The 25411-nt window shown below is 38.4% G+C and overlaps 1 protein-coding gene across 1 annotated transcript in view; it reads left to right on the top strand.

Annotated features, from left to right (window-relative positions):
* Positions 1–25411, top strand: part of CNTN5 (contactin 5) — a 1662845-nt gene that overhangs the window by 1531814 nt on the left and 105620 nt on the right. Inside the window, exon 17 of the mRNA XM_027979105.3 lies at positions 9661–9819. Coding sequence (XP_027834906.2) covers positions 9661–9819 — 159 coding nt within the window. The remainder of the gene's footprint in view (positions 1–9660; positions 9820–25411) is intronic.

The following is a 25411-nucleotide window of genomic DNA, read 5'->3' as shown; positions in this document are numbered from 1 at the left end:
CAAGTTTCTAATAATGATGAGCTTTAGTATAAAATGGGGCTTCCCTAATAGCCCAGCTGGTAAAGAATCTGCCTGCAATACAGGAGGCAATACAGGAGATCCCAGTTCAATTCCTGGGTTGGGAAGATCCCCTGGAGAAGCGATAGGCTATCCACTCCACTATTCTTGGGCTTCCTTTGTGGCTTAGATGGTAAAGAATCCACCTGCAATACGGAAGACCTGGGTTCAATCCCTGGTTTGGGAAGATCCCCTAGCAAAGGGAAAGGCTACTGACTCCAGTATTCTGGCCTGAAGAATTCCATGGACTGTATATTATAAAATATGAAAAATATTTTACACTTAGTATAAAATGTGAAAAGGTTAATTTTCTTCATTCTGGACCTAGTCTGTCAATTTTATTATCACCATACTCTATTCTGAAAAAATAAAAATTAACTCAAATATATTTTGATTTAACAAAAAGAAAGAGGTTATCAGATTGGATTTTTATTGTACATGACAATTATTTTAAAAATTGCTAATTGTTACACAGTATTTCAAATTCCCAGCATCACACTTGGGTCTTTCCACATCTCTTCTTTCCTCTCCCTTCTCCATTCCATCTTTTCTTCAGATATTTATTGAGGGACTCAGTTCAGTTCAATTATTCACTCATGTCTGACTCTTTGTGACCCCATGGACTGCAGCACACCAGGCTTCTCTGTCCATAACAAATTCCTGGAGCTTGCTCAAACTCATGTCCATCAAGTCAGTGGTGCGATCCAACTATCTTATCCTCTGTCATCCCCTTCTCCTGTCTCCTTCAATATTTCCCAGCATCAGGGTCTTTTCAAATGAGTCAGCTTTTCGCATCAGGTGGCCAAAATATTGGGGTTTCAGTTTCAACATCAGTCCTTCCAATGAACACCCAGGACTGATCTCCTTTAGGATGGACTGGTTGTATCTCCTTGCAGTCCAAGGGACTCTCAAGAGTCTTCTCCAACACCACAGTTCAAAAGCATCAATTCCTTGGTGCTCAGCTTTCTTTATAGTCCAACTCTCACATAAATACATGACTATTGGAAAAACCATAGCTTTGACTAGATGGACCTTTGTCGGCAAAAGTAATGTCTCTGCTTTCTAATATGCTGTTTAGGTTGGTCATAGCTTTCCTTCCAAGGATCAAGCATCTGTTAATTCCATGGCTGCAGTCACCATCTGCAGTGATTTTAGAGCCCATGAAAATAGTCTCTCACTGTTTCCGTTGTTTCCCCATCTATTTGCCATGAAGTGATGGGACTGGATGTCATCATCTTAGCTTTAGAAAGTTGAGATTTAAGCCAGCTTTTTCACTCTCTTACTTTCATTAAGAGGCTCTTTAGTTCCTCTTTACTTTCTGCCATAAGAGTGATGTCTTCTGCATATCTGTCGTTATTGATATTTCTCCTGGCAATCTTGATTCCGGCTTGTGCTACATCCAGCCTGGCATTTCACATGAGATACTTTGCATAAAAGCTTAATGAGCAGGATGACAGTATACAGACCTGGCATATTCCTTTCCCAGTGTGGAACAAGTCCATTGTTCCATGTCCATTTCTAACTGTTGCTTCTTGACCTGCATAAAGTTTTCTCAGAAGACAGGTAAGGTGGTCTGGTATTCCTATCTCTTCAAGAATTTTCTACAATTTGTTTGATCAACATAATCAAAGGCTTTAGCATAGTCAATGAAGCAGAAATAGTTGTTTTCCTGAAAATTTCTTCCTTTTTCTGTGATCCAACAGATGTTGGCAATTTGAACTCTGGTTCCTCTGCCTTTTCTAAATCCAGCTTCTACATCTGGACGTTCTCAGTTGATGTACTGCTGAACCCTCGCTTGGAGAATTTTGAGCATTACTTTTTATTGTATGAGATGAGTGATTGTGCAGTAGTTTGAACATTCTTTGCATTGTCTTTCTTTGGGGTTTGGAATGAAAACTGACCTTTTCTAGTCCTGCAGCTACTGCTGAGGTTCCCAACTCTGAGTTTTCCAAGTAACTGGTTGCTAGGTTACTATTAGGTATTGAGGGCCTGCTACTGCTGCTGCTAAGTTGCTTTAGTCGTGTCCAACTCTGTGCGACCCCATAGGCGGCAGCCCACCAGGCTACCCCATCCCTGGGATTCTCCAGGCAAGAATACTGGAGTGGGTTGCCATGTCCTTCTCCAATGCATGAAAGTGAAAAGTGAAAGTGAAGTCACTCAGTCGTGTCCGACTCTCAGCAACCCCATGGACTGCAGCCCACCAGGCTCCTCCATCCATGGGATTTTCCAGGCAAGAGTACTGGAGTGGGGTGCCATTGCCTTCTCCGATTGAGGGCCTAATATATACGAATTACCATGTTGAATATTCAGACATTTGGAAATTATATAAAAATAATTCTATCCAATGTAACAAGTGTAATAATGAGATGTAAAATATGTAATATTTTTACTGTCAGGCATTTGTTATTGTAAAAGGTGTGCCTCTGCCTTTGGATTTTAACACACCTAGGGTTGGAACCCTATTTTGTTCTCCTACAAACCACTTCCTCTGCCTCTCTCTCACCACTCAATACAGTACTTTGCACACATATGCTAGAAATTCAGCAAATGTTTAGTTAAATAGAATATACTTACAATAGTATATACATATCAAAATATGGAGGCATTCTTTACAGTAATGACTTTTAAAATAATTTTAAACATTTAAATAATTTCCACTTATTGTACAGAACTGAAAATCCAAACAAGTATGAAGAATAAAATTTAAATCATTTATAACTTCAACTCCAAGCAATAACTTCCATCTATTCTTTAATGCATTTATTTCCAGTCTTTTCCTATACTCATTTGGCATATTATTATATTTATATTAACACATCATTTTGCATTCCACTTTTTGTGAACATGTCATAATATAGTACTAAATATTAGGCAGTTTAATGACTGCCTAATTTTCTACTATAAGAGTTTATGATTTAATATTACTTGATTACTGAACAATTAGTTATAATAGTTTGTAATTACAAATAATTGCACATCTAAAATCAGTATTGTGGCTATATAAATCTTATATGCTATCACTGATTATTTTACTTAAGACTATATTTGGGAAGTTAACCATATGTAAAGAAAAATACTTGGGGATTTATTAATTATATTATAAACTTCATTTTGGTTCTATCTGAATTTTTTTAATATTTAGGGTAATTATTGCCTCATATTAAAAGAAATATACCTTTCTTAAGCAAATTAATTTAAATATTTTAGTAGAGGTTTAATACTCAGAAAGGGAAATCATTTTATATAATTAGCAAATAGCTATTTTGCATAATATCTCCTATCATACCTCACACATAGGTGATTGTTAATGTTTTTTGAAGACATGAATGAATAGGATGGATGAAATGGAACAGGATAAATGGAACAATATGGAAGAACCTAATTAATTATGTTGATAATTATTCCAATCTGAATACAATAGCTAAATTTCAAGTCTTTTTTCAAAGCATGGTAATGATTCTCTTGATAAATTCCCTACTTATGAACAAACTCTCAAATCAAACTATTTTGAAGTCTGTTCCAATGATCAATTGTTTCCCCAAAATTAATGGCTTAAAAAATCCATCCATTACTTGCTCTTATAGCTCTGACAGTGGACAGCCACAGCCAGTTTCTTACCAGAAATGTCTCATGCACATGTGTCTAATGGTGGCTGAAGTGGGAATCATTCGGAGGATTCACTGCATCTGATGTCTGAGCTGGGGTGATGGAATAGGTGAGAGTGAGTTAGAGCTCCTCCTCTCCATGGAATTTTCCAAATGACTAACTTGGACTTCCTGACAGAGTGGTAGCATTGGTTTAACAGGATTTCTAACCAGGCAGCTGGACTGCCCCATAAGCATTCCAGGAGATATGGAATGAAGCTGCAAATCCTCTTATGACTTCTACTCAAAAGTCATGCTGTGTCATTTCTACCATTGCCATTTGGGTCAAAAATAAGCATTCTTCATTTTATTGCACTTCATTGCTTTTTGGAAACGTACTTTTTTTTTTTTTTTTTTACAAATTGAAGCTTTATGACAAGCCTATATTAAAGAAGTCTATTAGTGCAATTTTTTCCAACAGCATTTTCTCACTTCTTGTCTCTGTATCACATTTTGATAATTTTTCCAGTATTTCAGGCTTTCTAATTATTGTTATATTTGTAATGGTAATCTGTGATTGATGATCTTTGATGCTACAATTTCAATTGTTTGAGGGCACCATAAGCCACACCCATATAAGAAGGCAAATTTAATTAACAAATGTTGTTTGCATTCTGATTATTCCATTGACCATCTGTTTCCCTATATCTCTCCCTCTCCTTGGGCTTTTTATTCATTAAGGCACAATAATTTTGACATTGGACCAATTAATAACCCTCTAATGCCTGTAAAGTGTTCAAGTGAAAGAAGTGGTTGTATGTCTCTCACTTTAAATCAAAAGACAGAAATGATTAAACTTAGAGAGAAAGTCATGTCAAAAGTTGAGATAAGTTGAAAGCTATGCCTTTTGTATTAGTTAGCCAAATTAGCAAAGGAAAAATTCTTGAAGGAAATAAAATGTGCTGTTCTAGTGAATACAAAGATGACAAGAAAATGAAACAGGCTTATTGTTGATATGAAGAAAGTCTTGGGTCTGGATAGAAGATCAAGCCAGCCACAACATTACCTTAAGCTAAAGCCCATCCAGAGCAAAGCCTCACCTCCCTTTAATTTTATGAAGGCTGAAGAAAGCTGAAGAAGAAAAGCCTGAGACAGCAGAGGCTGGTTCTGGAGGTTTAAAGAAAGAAGCCATCTTCACAGCATAAAAGTTCAAGGTGAAGCAGTAAGTGCTGATGCAGAAGCTGTAGCCAGTTATCCAGATCCAGGCAAGATAATTAATAAAAATGGCTCCAGTAGACAACTGATTTTCACTGTAGTAAAAATAGCCTTCTATTGGAAGATGATGCCATCTAGCATTTTCGTAACTAGAGAGGAGAAGTTAATGCATGACTTCAAATTTTGACAAATTGACTCTCTTGTTAGAGGCTAATGCAAGTTGAAGCCAATGCTCATTTACCATTTTGAAAAGCCTAGGACCCTTAAGAATTAGGCTGAATATACTCTGCCTGTGCACTATAAATGGAACAACAAAGCATGAATAACAGCATATCTGTCTACAACATAGTATACTGTATACTTTAAGCCCATTGTTGTGTCTTACCACTCAGAAAAAAATAAAATTTCTCTTCAAGATATCATTGCTGTATGATAGTGCATCTGATGACCCAAGATCTCTGATGGAGGTGTAGAACAAGATTTATGCTGTTTCAATGCCTGCTAACACAATATCCATTCTGCAGCCCATGGATAAAGGAGTAATTTTGAATTTTAAGTCTTTTTTTTTTTCAGAAATACATTTCATAAGGCTATAGCTGCCATAGATAGTGATTTCACTGATAGGCAAAATAAGCTGAAAATCTTATGGAAAGGATTCATCATCCTAATGCCATGAAGTGCATTTGTGATTCATGGGAAGAAGTAAAAAATATCAACATTAACAGGAATTTGGAAGGAGTTGATTCTAACATTTAGGAATGACAGAGGGATTTAAGATCTCAGTGGTTGAAGATGTGGTAGAAATAGCAAGATAATTAAAATTAGAAGTGTAGGTTGTAGCTGTTAGTCAAATTCCTGCATTCTCACAATACAATTTTAACAAATGAAGAGTTGCTTCTTATGTAAGTGCTAAGAAAATAATTTCTTGAGATGGAATCTACTCTTGGAAAAAATGCTATGAAAATCATTGAAATAGCAACAAAGGAGGAGAATATTACATAAACTTAATAAGTCAATGACAAGTTTTGACAGAAATGACTCCAATTTTGAAAGAAATTCTACTATAGGTAAAATACTATCTAGCATCATTGTGCTACAGAGAATTCATTCACGAAAGGAAAAGTAAATAGACACAACAAACTTCATTGTGGTCTTATTTTAAGAAATTGCCACAGTCACCCCAACCTTTAGCAAGCACCACTTTGATCAGTTGGCAGCCATCAACATTGAGGCAAGACTTTCCACTAGGCAAAAGATTACAACTTATTGAAGAGTCAGATGATGGTTAGCAGTTTTTAGCAATAAAATATGTTTAATGAAGCTTTTTTAGACATAATGTTTATTGTATACTTGATAGACTATAGTATAACATAAACAAGTATTTTTTATGGACTTGGAAATCAAAAAGTTGCATGACTTGCTTTATTGCCATATTAGCTGTATTATGGTGACTTTCCAGGTGATGCTAATGGTAAAGAAACAATCTGCCAATGAAGGAGACATAAGAGATGAGGGTTCAACCCCTGGGTCAAGATCACCTGGACGAGGGCATGGCAACCCACACCAGTATTGTTGCCTGGAGAATGCCACGGACAGAGGAGCCTGGAAGGCTACAGTCCTTAGGGTCGCAAAGAGTTGAACATGACTGAAGTGATTTAGGCATGCACACAAGAAAAAAATCCACAGTGTCACTAGAGTATGCCTGTAATCAATCACAGGCTAACCCAGATTCAAGGCGGTTTAAAGAACAGGCTTCATGACCTGCATGTGCAAGAGGAAAGAAAGTTTTCTGGTGGCCATCATATACCTGCTGCTGCTGCTAAGTCGCTTCAGTCATGTCCAACTCTGTGCAACCCCATAGACGGCAGCCCAACAGGCTCCCCCATCCCTGGGATTCTCCAGACAAGAGCACTGGAGTGGGTTGCCATTTCCTTCTCATATACCTAGGCTGCCACAAAGTCCTAAACACTTTCTTCAGTTAACAGTGAAAGGAAAAAGATCTCCATAACCCTTGCTTTATGGAACAAATCAGGTTTTAGAAACAAATCTGAATTCATATCTCTGCTGTGCCATGCATTAGCAGTGATTTGAGTGAGTAACTTCTGACTAGAAGGGATTCTCTGACACCTACCGCCTCATGTAATACCTAACATACAGTGATGTTATTGACTAAGTAACATTTATTCTTAATCAACCAAATGACCTTTAAGAGTCTATCACATCCTCTCTGAAATAGGAATTATAATGACCACTTCACAGTAACATAGAAATAAGTGAACAAGCTAATGTTTGCAAAATACTCAATAGTGAGGATATGGTAGCTATTGGTATTATTATTACAGTTAATATTCTTATCATTATTATATTATTATCATTATAGTCACACCTCAATGTCCCTGTCATACAGTCTAGCAACTTGCTAGACATCTTCAGCAACTGGATCTTATTTATTTTCCACACCTCACATTTATCTACCATTTTAATACTCTGAAAATTGGTTGTACATCAAGTGAATGGATTCTTCCCTAAGTACTTGACATAATAATTGCATTTCCTTCTTAATTCCCACAATGGCACCCCACTCCAGTACTCTTGCCTGGAGAATCCCATAGATGGAGTAGCCTGATGGGCTGCAGTCCATGGGGTCGCTAAGAGTTGACTGAGCGATTCACTCACTTTTCACTTTCATGCGTTGGAGAAGGAAATGGCAACCTACTCCAGTGTTTTTGTCTGGAGAATCCCAGGGATGGGGGAGCCTGGTGGGCTGCCATCTATGGGATCGCACAGAGTTGGACACGACTGAAGCGACTTAGCAGCAGTAGCAGCAGCAGCCGCTTAATTCCAAATAAATACAAACTTTCATCAAAAGTTCCCTACATTGAAATCTCAAATTATGTAATTTTTATCTTTCTATCTTCCCCTCCTGGTAACCTGGCTTCTGAGTTTCATTATTTTATTCTTGTCTGTCAGCACCAATCTGGCTTCACTTGACTCCCTAGTCCTCCTTGAGGCCATGGTCATTCATATCATTGGCATCTTTGATGAAAAATCATATCAAATTTATAAACTAAGCCTGAATTGACCCAGTTAACCACTTTCTCTGGCCCTGATCCTGTCTTTCTAGCCCAAGCTTGCTGAGTTGGTCAGTTCTACTTCACAATGGTGCTACTGAGGCAAACTTGAATTCCAGACTATTCCAAATATTTGTATTTCACTCTTCCTTTCTTTCCTCATTTTATCATTGGCTTTATCCAGACATTTCCCATTGTCTTCTAGTTCCCAGTCCCACTCTCACCCAACCACCTTCACTTTTTTTGTGTGTGTGGTTTTTTTTCTTCTTTAGTGAAAAAAAGGAGAAACTTTCCAAATGAACTCTCCTAGCTTCCTGACATTTCAAAAGCTTTCTCTCTATATTCAATTTCTTCCTTAATTTCTCCAGAAGAGGTTGTGGGGGGGGGGGGGAATGCCACTTCTCATGGTTATTCTCTACATGTCTGCTCATAATCCCAGTATTTGTTACCTTCTTGATGGAATAGTCCTTGTCTTCTAAGTCTGTGGTCTCCACTATCCACTGCTGTTTCTCACTGTTGATAAAAATGCTCACTTCTCATTGCCTAAGAATGTCACCTCTACGGTGACCCTTTTAAACACTTTGTCCCTTCATTATTGAAAATTTCTACTCAGAGGACTTTACTGCCTCCATCTATTTAGCACTCCACCATTTCTTAGCCATTTGCAGTCTAGGTCAGCACTTACTGCTCAGATTTCATAATAACCAAGTCCAGAGAACAACTTGCTAAACAAGGACTAAATCAGAAAATAACCTAAAATATTTACAGGTGGGATGTTTTTAATTGAAAATAAAAGATCCTTAAAGCTTTGATTGTTCATATTAGGGAATAGAAAAGAATTAAGAAGAAAACTGGCATTTGTGCTTAGCCACTAAAATATGAATACTATAAATATTTTTAATGTTATTAGAGATCACTATTTTAGAAGTAGTAACACAAGAATATACATCTCATGTCAGATCATGGTTGTTTCTTGAAGCTAAACTCTAATGCATTTCAATTGATAAACATAATTCTATACCATACCATTTTTTTAATGCTCAAAAGGGGAATCATATTCTCTGATTTACCATCTTCTCACACTCACCAAAAAAAAAAAAAAAAGAAGAAGAAGAAGAAAATCATTATCATCATCATCATCTAATCACACCTTTCTTTTAACTTCTCACAACATTTCTCCATGCCTCACTTCTAGGATATATCCTTGCTTGGTTTGAACTCTCAATATTTCAGAGCCTTTCATTTTTCCCCTGTTAGAGTAGACTTTAAGCTCCTTGGTAAGTACATTCACACTATTTGTACACTGTAGGTTGGCTGAAAATTAGGCCCTGTAACTTTGTGGTAATGATGGGGTCATTTCTGTTTCTAGTAGCATTGCCTCTTACTCTATCAATGCCTCTGTAAGCTATGATTGATTTCAGCAGTCATAGTAGCTACTGACATTCAAGTCCTTATATTCGTTTTTAATTATTTTTTTGCATGTCTATAAAAAATGTTAACTGATGGTTGAATCCAAGGACAAAGTATTATGAAAAAAATCTATAATTGAATTATCCTCAGAAATCATGGAAATCAACTTGCAACCCATCTCTTTTACTGGCAACGTTCATTACTAAATATGTATTTCATTAAAATGCTTTACTAGTTTGATTGGGTCCTTATTGGAAATACAATATCTCATGGCTCCTCATCATGGCTTGACCTTAACTTTTTCCTTTCTCTTTTACCTAAAGGTCCCCCAGGCCCACCAGGGATAGTGATTGTGGAGGAAATCACCGAAAGCACAGCCACACTCTCCTGGAGTCCAGCCGCTGACAACCACAGCCCTATCTCTTCCTACAACCTTCAGGCTCGTAGCCCCTTCTCCCTGGGCTGGCAAACGGTAAAAACAGGTAAGAGGCTCTAAGACAACATCAGACACAGACAGAGCAGCTTCCAATGTCATGAGCCGTATTTGCTAACAATCCCAGCAGGATTATTTTGGATTTTGGAAATTTTATTATTTATGACAATATTACACTAGAGAAGGACACGGCAACCCACTCTAGTATTCTTGCCTGGAGAATCCCACAGACAGAGGAGCCTGGTGGACTACAGTCCTAGGTCACCAAGAGTTGGACACAACTGAAGCCACTTTGCATGCAGGCACGCATGACAATCTTAACCGTTGTTTGCTTCTTTTTATAAAGCCACTTTGTTTTCTTCTTGTTTCCCAAGGAAGGACCACATTATTTATTTTTGTTTGTTTATTGAAGCAACGTTAAACTCATGTAAATGCTGCAAAAAATAATACAAAGATTTTCTATGGGCCCATCTCTCAATTTCCCCAAGTTATTCTACCTAACAATGGTACAACGATCAAATCAGGAAATTGACATTGATACAATGCTATAAACCACAGATCATATTCAAGTTTCACCAGGTTTTATGTACAATTATTTTAGTGAATAGTTTCATAAAATTATATGAAGTTATATTATATAGATTCAAACCTCCACCAAGACAGTCAGGTACAGAACTGCTCCATTACTCCAGTTCCTTGCTCTATGCCTTTAGAGTCACACACCCATTTTATTTATAAAAATAAAATCTAACATAAAATTACATTATTTAAAATAATATAGCATTTTAATGCTTACTTCTAAGTTTATTTGCATTATAATTGCATTATTTTAAAAATAATTTTCCCCTGATGGTTTTCTTTTCATGTTATAACTAAACTTCCTTTCCCTCTCTAAATGTGGCTATCTGCAGGGATATGTAAAATTACACTCACTTGATAGTTATTACCTATTTAACATGTTGATATTTGAAAAGCAAGCAGTATCTATAAAATGTAATCTTCAGAAGCAGTTGTCCATACTGAGAATGGATTTGTGACTTTATTTTCTATCTAAATATAAAACTGATTTACCTACATAGAAGTGAAATATAAAATCAATAAAATATCTCAGTGCAGTAACCGTAAAACTCCATTAATTTGAATGTTATAGAAGTAAAGTGGTCCATTTCATTGCTTAAATTAAATGTGAGCAGAAACTTGTTTTGTGTTATGTTGAGGTCCTTTAATGGACCAGAACCTGGTGGTCCAGCGTCGACAATAAGAAAGTAAAGGAGAGAAAGAGGCTGATATTCCTTGGTTTACACAGAAAGCCAATAAAGCCCCTGCATGGGGCTTGCTCTGTTCACAAAGGCCTCAGGCACCCTCTTGATGGGGTGAGGGCACAGAGCACCTTCTCGAGAAGGTCTTAGAAGCCTGGGCAGGAAAGTGAACTCAGAGAGCCTCTGCGCTCCAGGAGATCAGCCTGAAAAAGAAAAGGAGAGAGAGAGAGAGAGAGAGAGAGAGAGAGAGAGAGAGAGAGAGAGAAAGAGAAGGAAAGACACGGGGACCAGAGCTCTGATGGAGCAAAGGTGCTTTAATCACCATGGTGTGGGCATATATGCTGTTTTACAAGGTAGTTATTCTCAGTAAAGATAAAGATTAAAATTCCAGACTTACAAAACATAGGTGATCCATATTACAGAGAGAGAGAGTTGTAAACAATAACTTATACCATATGGTTCACAAGAAGGAAGAGGGTACTTATCACTGTATAGAAAACCTAATGAAGGAAATGCCTGGATTCTTCAGCCCCCAGGAAAGGCTTGCCTCTCCTCTTAATTCCTGAGTATTCAGGAATTAATAAGGAGCAAAGAATTCCTGATAGATCCAAAACAGCACACAGGAAGCCTCCTGTTAAATGCTTCCTGACAGTGTTAAACTTGTAATCTAGGGGCAAAGATACATTCATCCAAATGCAAAATATCAATATGATTCAAGTTTTTCTTGATATTAGGTTCCTATAGTAATTCATAAAATTCAGTATAATTATCATTATAGCATACTATACATGTGTATAAATTTGTTTTATAATATAAATAATGTATAAAATTGTGGGTATCAGCTTCATTCCTGGTTCCATTTTAATACTGAGATGCAAATATAAAGCCAAGAAATTGAGGAAATCTCTATGTTTGGTAGATGATTCTGGAAAGGACGCAAATTCAGACCACATGAACAGGTTTATACAAGAATTCTTATAGCCTTCATTTATAGGATGCTCCCAAGTCATCCTAAGTGTGAGAGCCCTAACATTTCGGTCTGCTGTTGGGAAATGGAGTCACCTTCAAATCTTGTGTTGTGCGTTCATCAAACTCACTCTCTTGCCTGTGGCTGTGCTTTCTGCCCACCCTCACCACACTGCCTAAAAACCTTGTTTCCTGGGACATTTCCCTTGTGGTACATGGCACTATGTACATGTGTCACCTTGCTCACCCCATACCCATGTTCTTGTGTTTCTTAACACATGGTACAGCTATCCTGGATATCTCATCTTCCATAGTTTCTTAGTTACTCATATTCCTTGATTTCTTACATAACTTTATTCAACTGTTTGTACTTTTTCTTGTTTGATAGATAGATAGAGGGCTTCCCAGGTGGTGCTAGGGGTAAAGAATCTACCTGCCAATGAAGAAGATGTAAGAGATGTATGTTTGATCCCTGGGTCAGGAAGATGCCCCAGAGAAAGAAATGGCAACCCACTCCAGTATTCTTTCCAGAAAAATCCCAAGGACAGAGGAGCCTGGAGGGCTACAGTCCATGGGATTACCAAGGGTTGGACACAAGTGAGCATCTGAGCACAGCACAACACACAGATAGACAGATAGTGATAGATAATGGATATATAGATATGTGTATATATTATGTATACATATACATATGTAAAATATATAAATTTTGAATTTGGAGGCATAAACTAAGGAAAAACAATGGAGTGGTGTGTATTTCTGTACGTGTAGAGGGTTTAACTGTTTTGATTAAATGCTATTTCGGGTTTGTTTACTTATTTTAGAAGTCCCTGATTTAAAATTGTATTCTTATCTAATTAATTTGAACATTGGAAATATATTTGAATTGTCGCTGTTTTAGTCATTAAGTCATATTTGACTCTTTGCAACCCTGTGGACTACAGCTGACCAGGCTTCTCTCTCCGTGAGATGTCTCAGGCAAGAATACTGGAGTGGGTTGCCATTTTCTTCTCTAGGGGATCTTCCCAAACCAGAAATTGTCTCCTGAACTGACAGGTGGATTCTTTTCCACTGAGCCACCAGGGAAAGCCCTATATTTGAATAGAGAGCTCTTTTTCAAATCAGTTCAGTAAATGTGGGAGAGGGTGCAGAGACAAGGGAACCCTCTTACCCTGTTGGTGGGAATGCAAACTAGTACAGCCACTGTGGAGAACAGTATGGAGATTCCTTAAAAAGCTGGAAATAAAACTGCCATATGACCCAGCAATCCCCCTGCTGGGCATACACACTGAGGAAACCAGAATTGAAAGAGACACATGTCCCCAATGTTCATCACAGCACTGTTTAGAAGAGCCAGGACATGGAAGCAACCTAGATGTCCATCGGCAGATGAATGGATAAGAAAGCTGTGGTACATATACACAATGGAGTATTACTCAGCCATTAAAAAGAATACATTTGAATCAATTCTAATGGGGTGTATGAAATTGGAGCCTATCACACAGAGCAAAGTCAGTCAGAAAGAAAAATACCAATACAGTATATTAATATATACATATGGAATTTAGAAAGATGGTGGTAATGATGACCCTATATGCAAGACAGCAAAAGAGACACAGATGTAAAGAACAGACTGTTGGACTCTGTGGGAGAACGTGAGGGTAGGATGATTTGAGAGAACAACATTGAAACATGTATAATGCCATATGTGAAATAGATGACCAGTCAAAGTTTGATGCATGAAACAGGATACTCAAAGACAGTGCACTGAGATGACCCAGACAGATGGGATGGGGAGGGAAGTGGGAGGGAGAGTCAGATGGGGAACACATGTACACCCATGGCTGATTCATGTGAATGTATGGCAAAAACCACCACAATATTGTAAAGTAACTAACCTCCAATTAAAATAATTTTTAAAAAAATAAATTAAATAAAAGGCAACACTAAAAAAAATACAAAAGCAAAATCAGTTCAGTAAGTGCTTTAAAAAAATCGAGTTGTACTGCATTTATAAGTAAACATATACTTTTCAAAAGTGTGTTCCTATAAATGATTGATTTTATAGGATTGATTTTATTGATTTTGACCTTGATAGTAATATCAAATCATTCTCTAGCAAGGTGTCTCCTCACCTCACACATTTCTCTAAAACTCAGCATCTCTTGCAGCTATGGTAAAGGTATTGCCATCCACCAGGCAAGCCAAGGGGCAGTTGTCAACTTTTCCGTGCTTTACAGCAGGAGTCCCCAACTCCTGGGCTGGGGACCAGTACTGTTAGCCTGTTAGCAGGAGGTGCGTGACAGGCTAGTGAAGCTTCATCTGACACTTCTCATCATTTGCATTACTGCCTGGTCCATGGAAAAATTATCTTCCACAAAACCAATCCCTTGTGCCAAAAATGTCGGGGACTTCTACTCTAAAGCAGCTGTTTTAAATGTTTCTTGAGTTCTGCTTCTAGTGCAAACTCATTGCCTGTGTTAGCAAAAGAAATTCTTTGGGGGCTACATCATCTTCACTGGGGCAGCAGCTCTTTTGCTTTCATAGTTATCATCTAACCCAAATCAATTTCAGTAGAGATATGTCCTAATAGGAGCTTTCCTGGTGGCTCAGTGGTAAATAATCTGCCTGAAATGCAGGAGACCCAGGTTCTATCCCTGGGTCAGGAAGATTTCCTGGAGGAAGACTTGGCAACCCACTCCAGTATTCTTGCCTGGAGAATCTGTGGACAGAAAAGCCTGACAAGCTATAGTCCATAGGGTCACAAAGAGTTGGACACAACTGAAGTGACTGGGCACACACACAAGCACATGCTTTAGTGCAGAAATATATGTTAGGGAAAAAAAGATTTAGTTCTGCAGTCTGAACACTAAAGATGTTAATGTAATGCATAAGCTAGCATTTTAAAAGCTCTTAAGTTTCCTTTATATGCCAGCATGAATATAAAGAATAGTAAGTTTCTAATTTTTGACAAATGAAGTAATGAATTGCACATGGACCAAGCACATCCGGAATTAACTTATCAATGCTGGCCACCCAAAAATAAGACTCAAAACAAGTGACTGTGAATGGGGCCATTTATTCATTTGGAAGAAAGTATAAAAATCATAAGAAATAGATAATCGTATTTGCAGATCCCCTTTTCTCTTCAAGCAAGCAGCTTCTTATTTGAACACCTAAGTTTCTTGTTCATATTACTGAACAGTATTTGCTATTTTTATGACCACGTTTTGCAAGTTTTTATGACCATGTTTAATTAAGAATGGCGAATCATCTGTAATCATAGAACTGATGGGCCATTATTTACTTAATTTAAATATTTTTCTTAACTATTCTTCAATCAATGGATAAGTCTTCTCTCTGTGGATAATTTCCACTGAATGTGGTTACATTTATCAACAAAACATGTTTATTTAGTTTAGTTTAATTTAATTTTAATTTAATTTATCTTTAGATGCAATTCTTTTAGTAGGAAAACATTTTAACCAGTTTTCCTCCTTGGATCAACATGCAGTCCTTCACCAAAGTTCTTTATGTTCTTTCTGAAGCAGAATGTTTTCTTTGAAAACAACTTGCCTCCAGATTTCCAGAAAGACTATAGAAAGATACCTACAAGGATTTAAAATACTACCTTGGTATACATTCTTCATTATCTTAAATCTCCACAATATTCATTTTGAAATCAAAATCCAAATTGTATCTTAAAAAGTTTCTATTCTATTTCATATTGTATGTTATTTCATCAAAATATTAATACTTTCAACTCACATTTATCTTCTTTACAATTATTATAATCCTTACAAGCAGCAAAGAATTTAGAATTCTATTTTTTTTTTCCTTTTTAAAGAGGAATTAGATTAAGGATGATGGAGAGAATGTAGAAAGGGACTGTGTGTGTGTTGGTGGGTTGCTCAGTGATGTCCAACTCTTTGTGATCCCCTGAATTGCCCCTCTAGGCTCCTCTGTCAATGGGATTCTCCAGGCAAAATCATGGAGTGAGTAGCCATTCCCTTCTCCAGGGGATCTTCCCAACCCAGGGATCAAAACCAGGTCTCCTGCATTTCAGGCAGAATGGGAGTAGGCATTTTTAAAACCTATAGCTATGGCTTCAGTTCAGTTCAGTTGCTCAGTCAAGTCTGACTCTTTGCGACCCCAAGAACCACTGCATGCCAGACCTCCCTGTCCATCACCAACTACTGGAGATTACCCAAACTCATGTCCATCCAGTTGGTGATGCCATCCAGCCATCTTATCCTCTGTCTTCCCCTTCTCCTCCTACCCCCAACCCCTCCCAGCATCAGGATCTTTTCCAATGGGTCAACTCTTCGCATGAGGTGGCCAAAGTATTGAAGTTTCACTTTCAGCATCAGTCCTTCCAATGAACACCCAGGACTGATCTCCTTTAGGATGGACTGGTTGGATCTCCTTGCAGTCCAAGGGACTCTCAAAAGTCTTCTCCAACATCACAGTTCAAAAGAATAAATTCTTCATCGCTCAGCTTTCTTCACAGTCCAATCTCAATCCATACATGACTACTGGAAAAACTATAGACTTGACTAGACGGACCTTTGTTGGCAAAGTAATGTCTCTACTTTTAAATATGCTGTCTAGGTTGGTCATAACTTTTCTTCCAAAGAGTAAGTGTCTTTTAATTTCATAGGTACAGTAACCATCTGCAGTGATTTTTGGAGCCCCCACAAAAAGTCTGACACTGTTTCCACTGTTTCCCCATCTATTTGCCATGAAGTGACGGGACCAGATGCAATGATCTTAGTTTTTTGAATGTTGAGCTTTAAGTCAACTTTTTCATTCTCATGTTTCACTTTCATCAAGAGGCTTTTTAGTTCCTCTTCACTTTCTGCCATAAGGGTGGTGTCATCTGCATATCCGAGATTATTGATATTTCTCCAGGCAATCTTGATTTCAGCTTGTGGTTCTTCCAGCCCAGCATTTCTCATGATGTACTCTGCATATAATTTAAATAAGCAGGGTGACAATATACAGCCTTAACGTACTCCTTTTCCAGTTTGGAACCAGTCTGTTGTTCCTTGTCCAGTTCTAACTGTTTCTTCCTGACCTGCATACAGGTTTCTCAAGAGGTAGGTCAGGTGGTCTGGTATTCCCATTTCCTTCAGAACTGTCCACAGTTTATTGTGATCCACACAGTCAAACCTTTTGTTTAGTCAATAAAGCAGAAATAGATGTTTTTCTGGAACTCTCTTGCTTTTTTGATGATCCAGTGGTTGTTGGAGATTTGATCTCTGGTTCCTCTACCTTTTCTAAAATCAGCTTGAACATCTGGAAGTTCACAGTTCATGTATTGCTGAAGTCTGGCTTGGAGAATTTTGAGCATTACTTCACTAGCATGTGAGATGAGTGCGATTGTGCGGTAGTTTGAGCATTCTTTGGCATTGTCTTCTGATCACACGAACCACAGCCTTGTCTAACTCAATGAAACTAAGCTATACCAAGTGGGGCCACCTAAGATGGACAGGTCACAGTGGTGAGGTCTGACAGAATGTGGTCCACTGGAGAAGGAAATGGCAAAACACTTCAGTATTCTTGCCTTGAAAACCCCATGAACAGTATAAAAAGGCAAAATGATAGGATACTGAAAGAGGAACTCCCCAGGTCAGTAAGTGCCCAATATGCTACTGGAAATCAGTGGAGAAATAACTCCAGAAAGAATGAAAGGATGGAGCCAAAGCAAAAACAATACCCATTTGTGGATGTGACTGGTGATAGAAGCAAGGTCTGATGCTGTAAAGAGCAATATTGCATAGGAACCTGGAATATCAGGTACATGAATCAAGGCAAATTGCAAGTGGTCAAACAGGAGATGGCAAGAGTGAACATTGACAATCTAGGAATCAGTGAACTAAAATGGACTGGAATGCGTGAATTTAACTTAGATGACCATTATATCTACTACTGGGGCAGGAATCCCTTAGAAGAAATGGAGTAGCCATCATGGTCAAAAACAGAGTCCGAAATGCAGTACTTGGATGTAATCTCAAAAACGATCTCTGTTCATCTCCAAGGCAAACCATTCAATATCACAGTAATCCAAGCCTATGCTCCAATCAGTAATGCTGAAGAAGCAGAAGTTGAATGGTTCTATGAAGACCTACAAGACCTTTTAGAACTAACATCCAAAAAAGATATCCTTTTCATTATAGGGGACTGGAATGCAAAAGTAGGAAGTCAAGAAACACCTGGAGGAACAGGCAAATTTGGCCTTGGAGTACAGAATGAAGCAGGGCAAAGGCTAAAAGAGTTTTGCCAAGAGAACACACTGGTCATAGCAAACACCCTCTTCCAAGAAAACAAGAGAAGACTTTACACATGGACAATACCAGATGGTCAACATCAAAATCAGATTGATTATATTCTTCGCAGCCAAAGATGGAGAAGCTCTATACAGTCAACTAAAACAAGATCAGGAGCTGACTGTGGCTCAGATCATGAACTCCTTATTGCCAAATTCAGACTTAAATTGAAGAAAGTAGGGAAAACCATTAGAATATTCAGGTAGGATCTAAATCAAGTCCCTTATGTTTATACAGTGTAAGTGAGAAATAGATTTAAGGGACTAGATCTGATAGACAGAGTGCCTGATGAACTATGGACAGAGGTTCGTGGCATTGTATAGGAGACGGTGATCAAGACCATCCTCATGGAAAAGAAATGCAAAAAAGCAAAATGGCTGTCTGAGGGGGCCTTACAAATGGCTTTGAAAAGGAGAGAACCGAAAAGCAAAGGAGATAAGAAAAGATATAAGCATCTGAATGCAGAGTTCCAAAGAATAGCAAGGAGAGATAAGAAAGCCTTCCTCAGCAATCAATGCAAAGAAATAGCTATGGCTTAGAGAATATTATTATATTAATATATAGCTTTGTGAGGAAGTATTTTTTTTTACATTTTACATTAAATTTCTTTTTTTAACATAATGTCTGAAATAATTACATCAAGATTAATATATAAATTAACTGTTGATCATACCTGTCAGTCCGAACTCCCCTTTCATTCACTTAACAAAAATGTATCAAGTAACCTCCATAGAATATATGGGGTAATAACAACAACAAAAAAAAATTTCTGCCCTGTGGAGATTGAATTCGCATGTGGGGGGGGGGGGAATTAAACAGAGGACATAATAAGAACATAAGTTATATTGTATTTTGGGAGAAATTAATGTATGAAAAAAATTAAGAAATATAAGGATCAGAAGTACTGTGGGAGAGACAGTGTATTAGTCTGCTTGGACTGTCATAACAAAATATCGTTACCTAGGTGGGCATCTGGTCCTATCACTTCATGGGAAATAGATAGGGAAACAGTGGAAACAGTGTCAGATTTTATTTTGGGTAGCTCCAAAATCACTGCAGATGGTGACAGCAGCCATGAAATTAAAAGATGCTTACTCCTTGGAAGGAAAGTTATGAACAACTTAGGTGGCATATTCAAAAGCAGAGACTTTACTTTCCCAGCAAAGGTCCATCCAGTCAAGGCTATGGTTTTCCAGTATTCATGCATGGATGTGAGAGTTGGACTGAGAAGAAAGCTGAGTGCCAAAAAATTGATGCATTTGAACTGTGGTGTTGGAGAAGACTCTTGAGAGTCTCTTGGACTGCAAGGAGATCCAACCAGTCCATTCTGAAGGAGATCAACCCTGGGATTTCTTTGGAAGGAATGATGCTAAAGCTGAAACTCCAGTACTTTGGCCACCTCATGCCAAGAGTTGACTCATTGGAAAAGACTCTGATGCTGGGAGGGATTGGGGGTAGGAGGAGAAGGGGACGACAGAGGATGAGATGGCTGGATGGCATCACTGACTTGATGGACGTGAGTCTCAGTGAACTCCAGGAGTTGGTGATGGACAGGAAGGCCTGGCGTGCTGAAATTCATGGGGTCGCAAAAAGTCGGACATGACTGAGTGACTGAACTGAACTGAGGTGGCTTAAACAAGGAAATATTTTCTCTAACCCTTCTGGAGATTGAGAATCCCAAGGTGTATGTGTCAGCCAGTTCAGTTTGATTCCTGGCAAGAATGGTCCCCATGGCTTACAGAGAGTAAATAGCTTTCTTAGTGTGTGCTCACCTGGCAGAGAGGAACGAGGAGACAAGTTTTCCAGTGTCTCTTCTTATAAAGACATTAATCTCATCAGATCATTACACCAACTTTATGATTTCATTTAACATTCAGTTCAGTTCAGTTCATCTGCTCAGTTGTGTCCGACTCTTTGCATGAATTGCAGCATGCCAGGCCTTCCTGTCCATCACTAATTCCCAGAGTTCACCCAAACTCAGGTCCATCAAGTTGGTGATGCCATCCAGCCATCTCATACTCTGTCATCCCTTTTCCTCCTGCCCCCAATCCCTCCCAGCATAGAGTCTTTTCCAATGAGTCAACTCTTTGCATGAGGCGACCAAAGTATTGGAGTTTCAGCTTTAGCATCATTCCTTCCAAAGAACACCCAGGACTGATCTCCTTCAGAATGGACTGGTTGGATCTCCTTGCAATCCAAGGGACTCTCAAGAGTCTTCTCCAACACCACAGTTCAAAGGCATCAGTTCTTTGGTGCTCAGCTTTCTTCACAGTCCAACTGTCACATCCAGCTGCTTCCTATTTTCAACATAACGTAAAGCTAATGTATTAAAAGATAACAGAGTATCGATCCTCACTGTCTCTTCATTTGTCTTAGGATGGAAGCCGAAATCCCATATGACTTTGTTCCTTCCATCTCTCTACAAACTCATCTTCTACCATTCTCTCTAAAGCTTGTGATGATCCTGACTCACTGGTCTCCTTACATTCTGCATATAATTTTTCTAATACCTCTGTATTAGTTATTCCTTCCGTGTGGGATGCTTTCTTCTAAATACTGGTATAGCTAAATCCAAACTTAAGTCAGAAGTTCACTTAAATGTACTTTCTTAATGAGGTTATACTGACCACTCTGTTTAAAATTTCAGCATATGTGTGGTGAAGATACTTCCCAGGTGACTTAGTGGTCCTGCTAATGTAAGAGACATGGATTCAATCCCTGCATCGGGAAGATTCCTCTGGAGTAGGAAATGGCAACCCACTCCAGTATTCTTGCTTGGAGAATCACACTGGACAGAGGAGTCTGGCAGGCTATAGTCCATGGGGTTTCAAGGAGTCAGTCATGACTGAGCAACTAAGTATGCACACTTGTAGTAAAGACGGCCAAGTAGGAAGATTCTTAACTCACCACTTTCGGCAGGCATACCAAAACTACAACTATTTACAGAGTAAGTATCTACAGGATCATTTTAAGACTAGCAGAAGAGATATTTCTGCAACTGGAGATATAAAGAAGAAACCACAACAGAGATGGGGAGGAAGGACAGAGACACAGTGTAGCTGAGACCCACAACACCAGGTATGCAACCCGCAAATGGGAAGGTGATCACAGTTGCAGGGGTTCTCCCCAAGCAGCAAAGATCCCAATCCCTATAGCAGGCTCCCGATCCTAGGCATCCTGTATCAGAGAAGAGTCCCTAGAACTTCTGTCGTTGAAGGCTAGCTGAATTTGTACTCAGAGAGCAGGAGGGGCTATAGGAACAAGGACTCCACTCTCAAAGTGCATGCACAAAATCTCAACCCTCCCAGTGAAGAGACAGTAATTTTAAAGGATTCTGGGTCAGGCACTCTGAACTTGGACAGCCTCCTAGAAAAGCCAGAGGCAATAGAGTTTCCCCTTGGAGATATAGACCCAGGCCACAGTCATTTGGGGGAGCTCATTCTACTGCAGCACATTGATGCTGGCAAGTGATATTTTGGAGTCCTCACTCTAGATTATTAGTGATCAGGGACTACCTACCCACCATCAAGCTGATACCAGCTCAGAGCCCTCTTGGACTGAGCAGCTAACCACTTCAAAACTTTGCCCTTCTCTCAGCAGGCCAGGAGTCATGAGGCAGTACTTGACAAGCAAACAGACTGGGAGCTAGTCTGGCCTACAAGAGAATGCACAGTAGTCAGCTCTACCACAATGGATGGGGCCATGCAGCTCAAATAAGCATGCCCCTAGAATACATACTCCACTGACCAGAAGGGGGTATGCTGCTGGGCTCTAGGGGGCATCTTCTACATTGAGATTACTTCTCAATGACGGGAAATGTAACTGACGTATCTAACATATAGAAATAAACAGACCAATAGACAAAATAAGGAGACAGAGGAATATGATGCAAGGAACAAGACAAAATCTTATAAAATCTTAGAAAAAAATTGAACAAAGTGGAGATAAGCAATCTACTTGTTAAGAAATTCAAGATACTCTTCACAGAGATGCTCACTAAACGTAGAAGAACATGCATGAACATAGTGATATTTTTAACAAAGAGATAGAAAATATTAAAAAGTCCAAACAGAGCTGAAAAATACAATAACTAAAATAAATATACAAGAAAAATTCAATGCCATATTTGATAATACAGAATAACAAATCATCAAACCAAAGACAGAGTAGTGAAAATTACCAAAGTTGAAGAAAAAAAAAGGAAAAAATAATTTTAAAAACAGTTTAAGAGACCTCTGGGACAACACCAAGTTTACTAACATTCACATTATAGAGGCCCCATAAAAAGAAGAGAGAAAGGGTCAGATAATTCATTTAAAGAAATAATAGCGGAAAACTTCCCTAAGCCGGTAATGGGAGCAAATGGCAGGCTTCCAGAAGCACAGAGCATCCCAAATAAGATCTACCCAAAGAATCTGAAACCAAGACACATCATAATTAAATGTTGACATTAAAGATAAACAGATAATTTTAAAATCAGTCAGAGAAAAACATATTACAAAAGAATCCACATAATAAAAGAAGCTGACTTCTGGGCAGAAACATTGCAGGTAAGAAGTGGCATGATGTATTCAAAATGATGAAAGGAAAAATATGTACAGCCTAGAATATTCTACCTAAAAGGGGATATCAGCAAAATGTGAAGGAGCGATAAGGAGATTTACAGATAAGCAAAACTTGAAATAGTTCAGCACCACCAAACCAGCTTTGCAAGGAATGTTAAAGGGATAACTCAAAGTAGAAAAGACCACAATTAGAAATATGAATTGTCACAATAAAAGTGTATTTTCACTCACCTAGAGCCAGACATCCTTGAGTGTGAAGCATCTGAACTGACTAATTGACTGAGAAATATTAAAAGTATAAAAAGAAAAACCTCAATAGTAAAGGTAAACATAAAAACTTAAAACACAAAAAACTTAAAAGTAGTAGACTAACCACGTATAAGTTTGGCTTCCCTGGTGGCTCAGGCGGTAAAGAATCCACCTACAATTCAGGAGACCAGGATCCTATCCCTGGATTGGAAAGATCGCCTAGAGAAGGGGGGTTTCCCTGGTAGCTCAGGTGCTAAAGAATCTTCCTGCAATGCAGGAGATCCTGGGCGATTCTTAGGTTGGGAAGATCCCCTGGAGAATGGATAGGGTACCCACTCTAGTATTCTCAGGCTTCCATAGTGGCTCAGCTGGTAAAGAATCCACCTGCCATCAAGGAGACCTGGGTTCAATCCTTGGGTTGGAAAGATCCCTTAGAAGAGGAAAGGTTACCCGCTCCAGTATTCTGGCCTGGAGAATTCCATCGACTATATAGTCCATGGGGTCGCAAAGAGTTGGACACAACTGAGTAACTCTCACTTTCACTTTTTTCTGGAGAAGGGAATGGCAACCCACTCCATTATTCTTGCCTGGAGAGTCAGACACAACTGAGCAACTAACACTTTGAATGACTTTGAGTCACATATAAACCTAGTAGGAAGGTTAAAGACAAAAATAGTTAAATCTTTTATGAAAACAGTAAATTGTTTAGGTATACAAAAAATAAAAGGTATCAAATGATGTCAATAACATTAAACATCAGAGGGAGTAAAAACACACAGTTGTTAAAATGCATTTAAACTTGGCATGACCAATTTAATCATTTTATATATATATAGTATATAAAACTGTGTATATGTATGTATATATATGTACATATATATACAGCTATATATTTATATATGAACATCATGATAATCACACATCAAAAATTTATAAGAAATACACACAAAAATGTGACAGAAATTCAAATATAAACCTAAAAATAGTCATTATATCACAAGAGAGAAAAGAAGAGAACAAAAAAGAACTGTAGAAACAACCAGAAAACAAGTAACCATATAATAACTCCATGCTTAATAATCATTATAGATCCCCGGCGCGGCATAGGGCAGTCAGCTGGCAAGAGGTGGGGCATTTGCGTAGTTTTGAATTCCTTTCTAGCAGCTAATCGGTAAAAACAAAAAGCTGACAAGGGCCTAGATATTTACTAATTTTTATTGCAGTAACTGTTGACTATTTAGAATGAATTTTGATACGTGCATATTTACAGCATCTCTGGAAGGACCCATAAGTAATCAGCAATTGCCTCTGAGAAGGGCGTTAGAAACTGGGAATGGGAGTCATGCTTTTCTCCCTATTTTTGTTGCTTAGTCGCTAAGTCGTATTGGACTGTTTGTGACCCTATGGACTGTAGCCGGCAAGGCTCCTCTGTTCATGTGATTTCCTAGTCAAAGATGGTTGAGTTGCCATTTCCTTCTCCAGGGGATCTTCTCCATCCAGGAATCGAACACGGGTTTCCTGCGTTGGCGAATTCTTTACCACTGAGCCACCAGGGTAGAGCTTTCTCCCTGTACAATTTCTGGTTTTTGAAATTTGTTTATACTTTTTCAAAACAGTAAAAAATATTTTTCTTAATCAATTAAAAAAATCATTATAAATTTAAATAGACTAATACTCCAATCGAAGGAAATACAGTGAATGAATGAGAAAACAAGAACCGTATATATGATGCTGACAAGAGACTCACATCAGTTCTACAGAAACAAATTGAAAGTGGGGGGATGGACAAAGGTCAGGTCAGTTCAGTTCAGGCACTCAGTAATAGCCAACTCTTTGTGACCTCATAGACTGCAGCACACCAGACTTTACATCACCTGTACATCACCCTGTACATCACCAACTCCTGGAGGTTGATGAAACTCATGTCCATTGATTCAGTGATGCCATCCAACCATCGCATCCTCTGTCATCCACTTCTGCTGACTTCAACTTTTCCTAGCATCGAGGTCTTTTCCATGAGTCAGTTATTTGATCATCAGGTGGCCAAAGTATTGTAGCTTAAGCTTTAGCATTAGTCTTTCCACTGAGTATTCAAGACTGATTTAGGATTGTATGGTTTGATCTCCTTGCAGTCCAAGGGACTCTCAAGAGTTTTCTCCAACACCACAATTCAAAAGCATCGGTTTTTTGGTGCTCACCTTTCTTTATGGTCCAACTCTCACATACACACATGACTGCTGGAAAAACTATAGCATTGGCTAGACAGAACTTTG

The sequence above is a fragment of the Ovis aries genome, chromosome 15 (assembly GCF_016772045.2).
Source record: "Ovis aries strain OAR_USU_Benz2616 breed Rambouillet chromosome 15, ARS-UI_Ramb_v3.0, whole genome shotgun sequence".
In the NCBI taxonomy this organism is placed as follows: Eukaryota; Metazoa; Chordata; class Mammalia; order Artiodactyla; family Bovidae; genus Ovis; species Ovis aries.
This window is presented reverse-complemented; position numbering and strand designations above follow the sequence as displayed.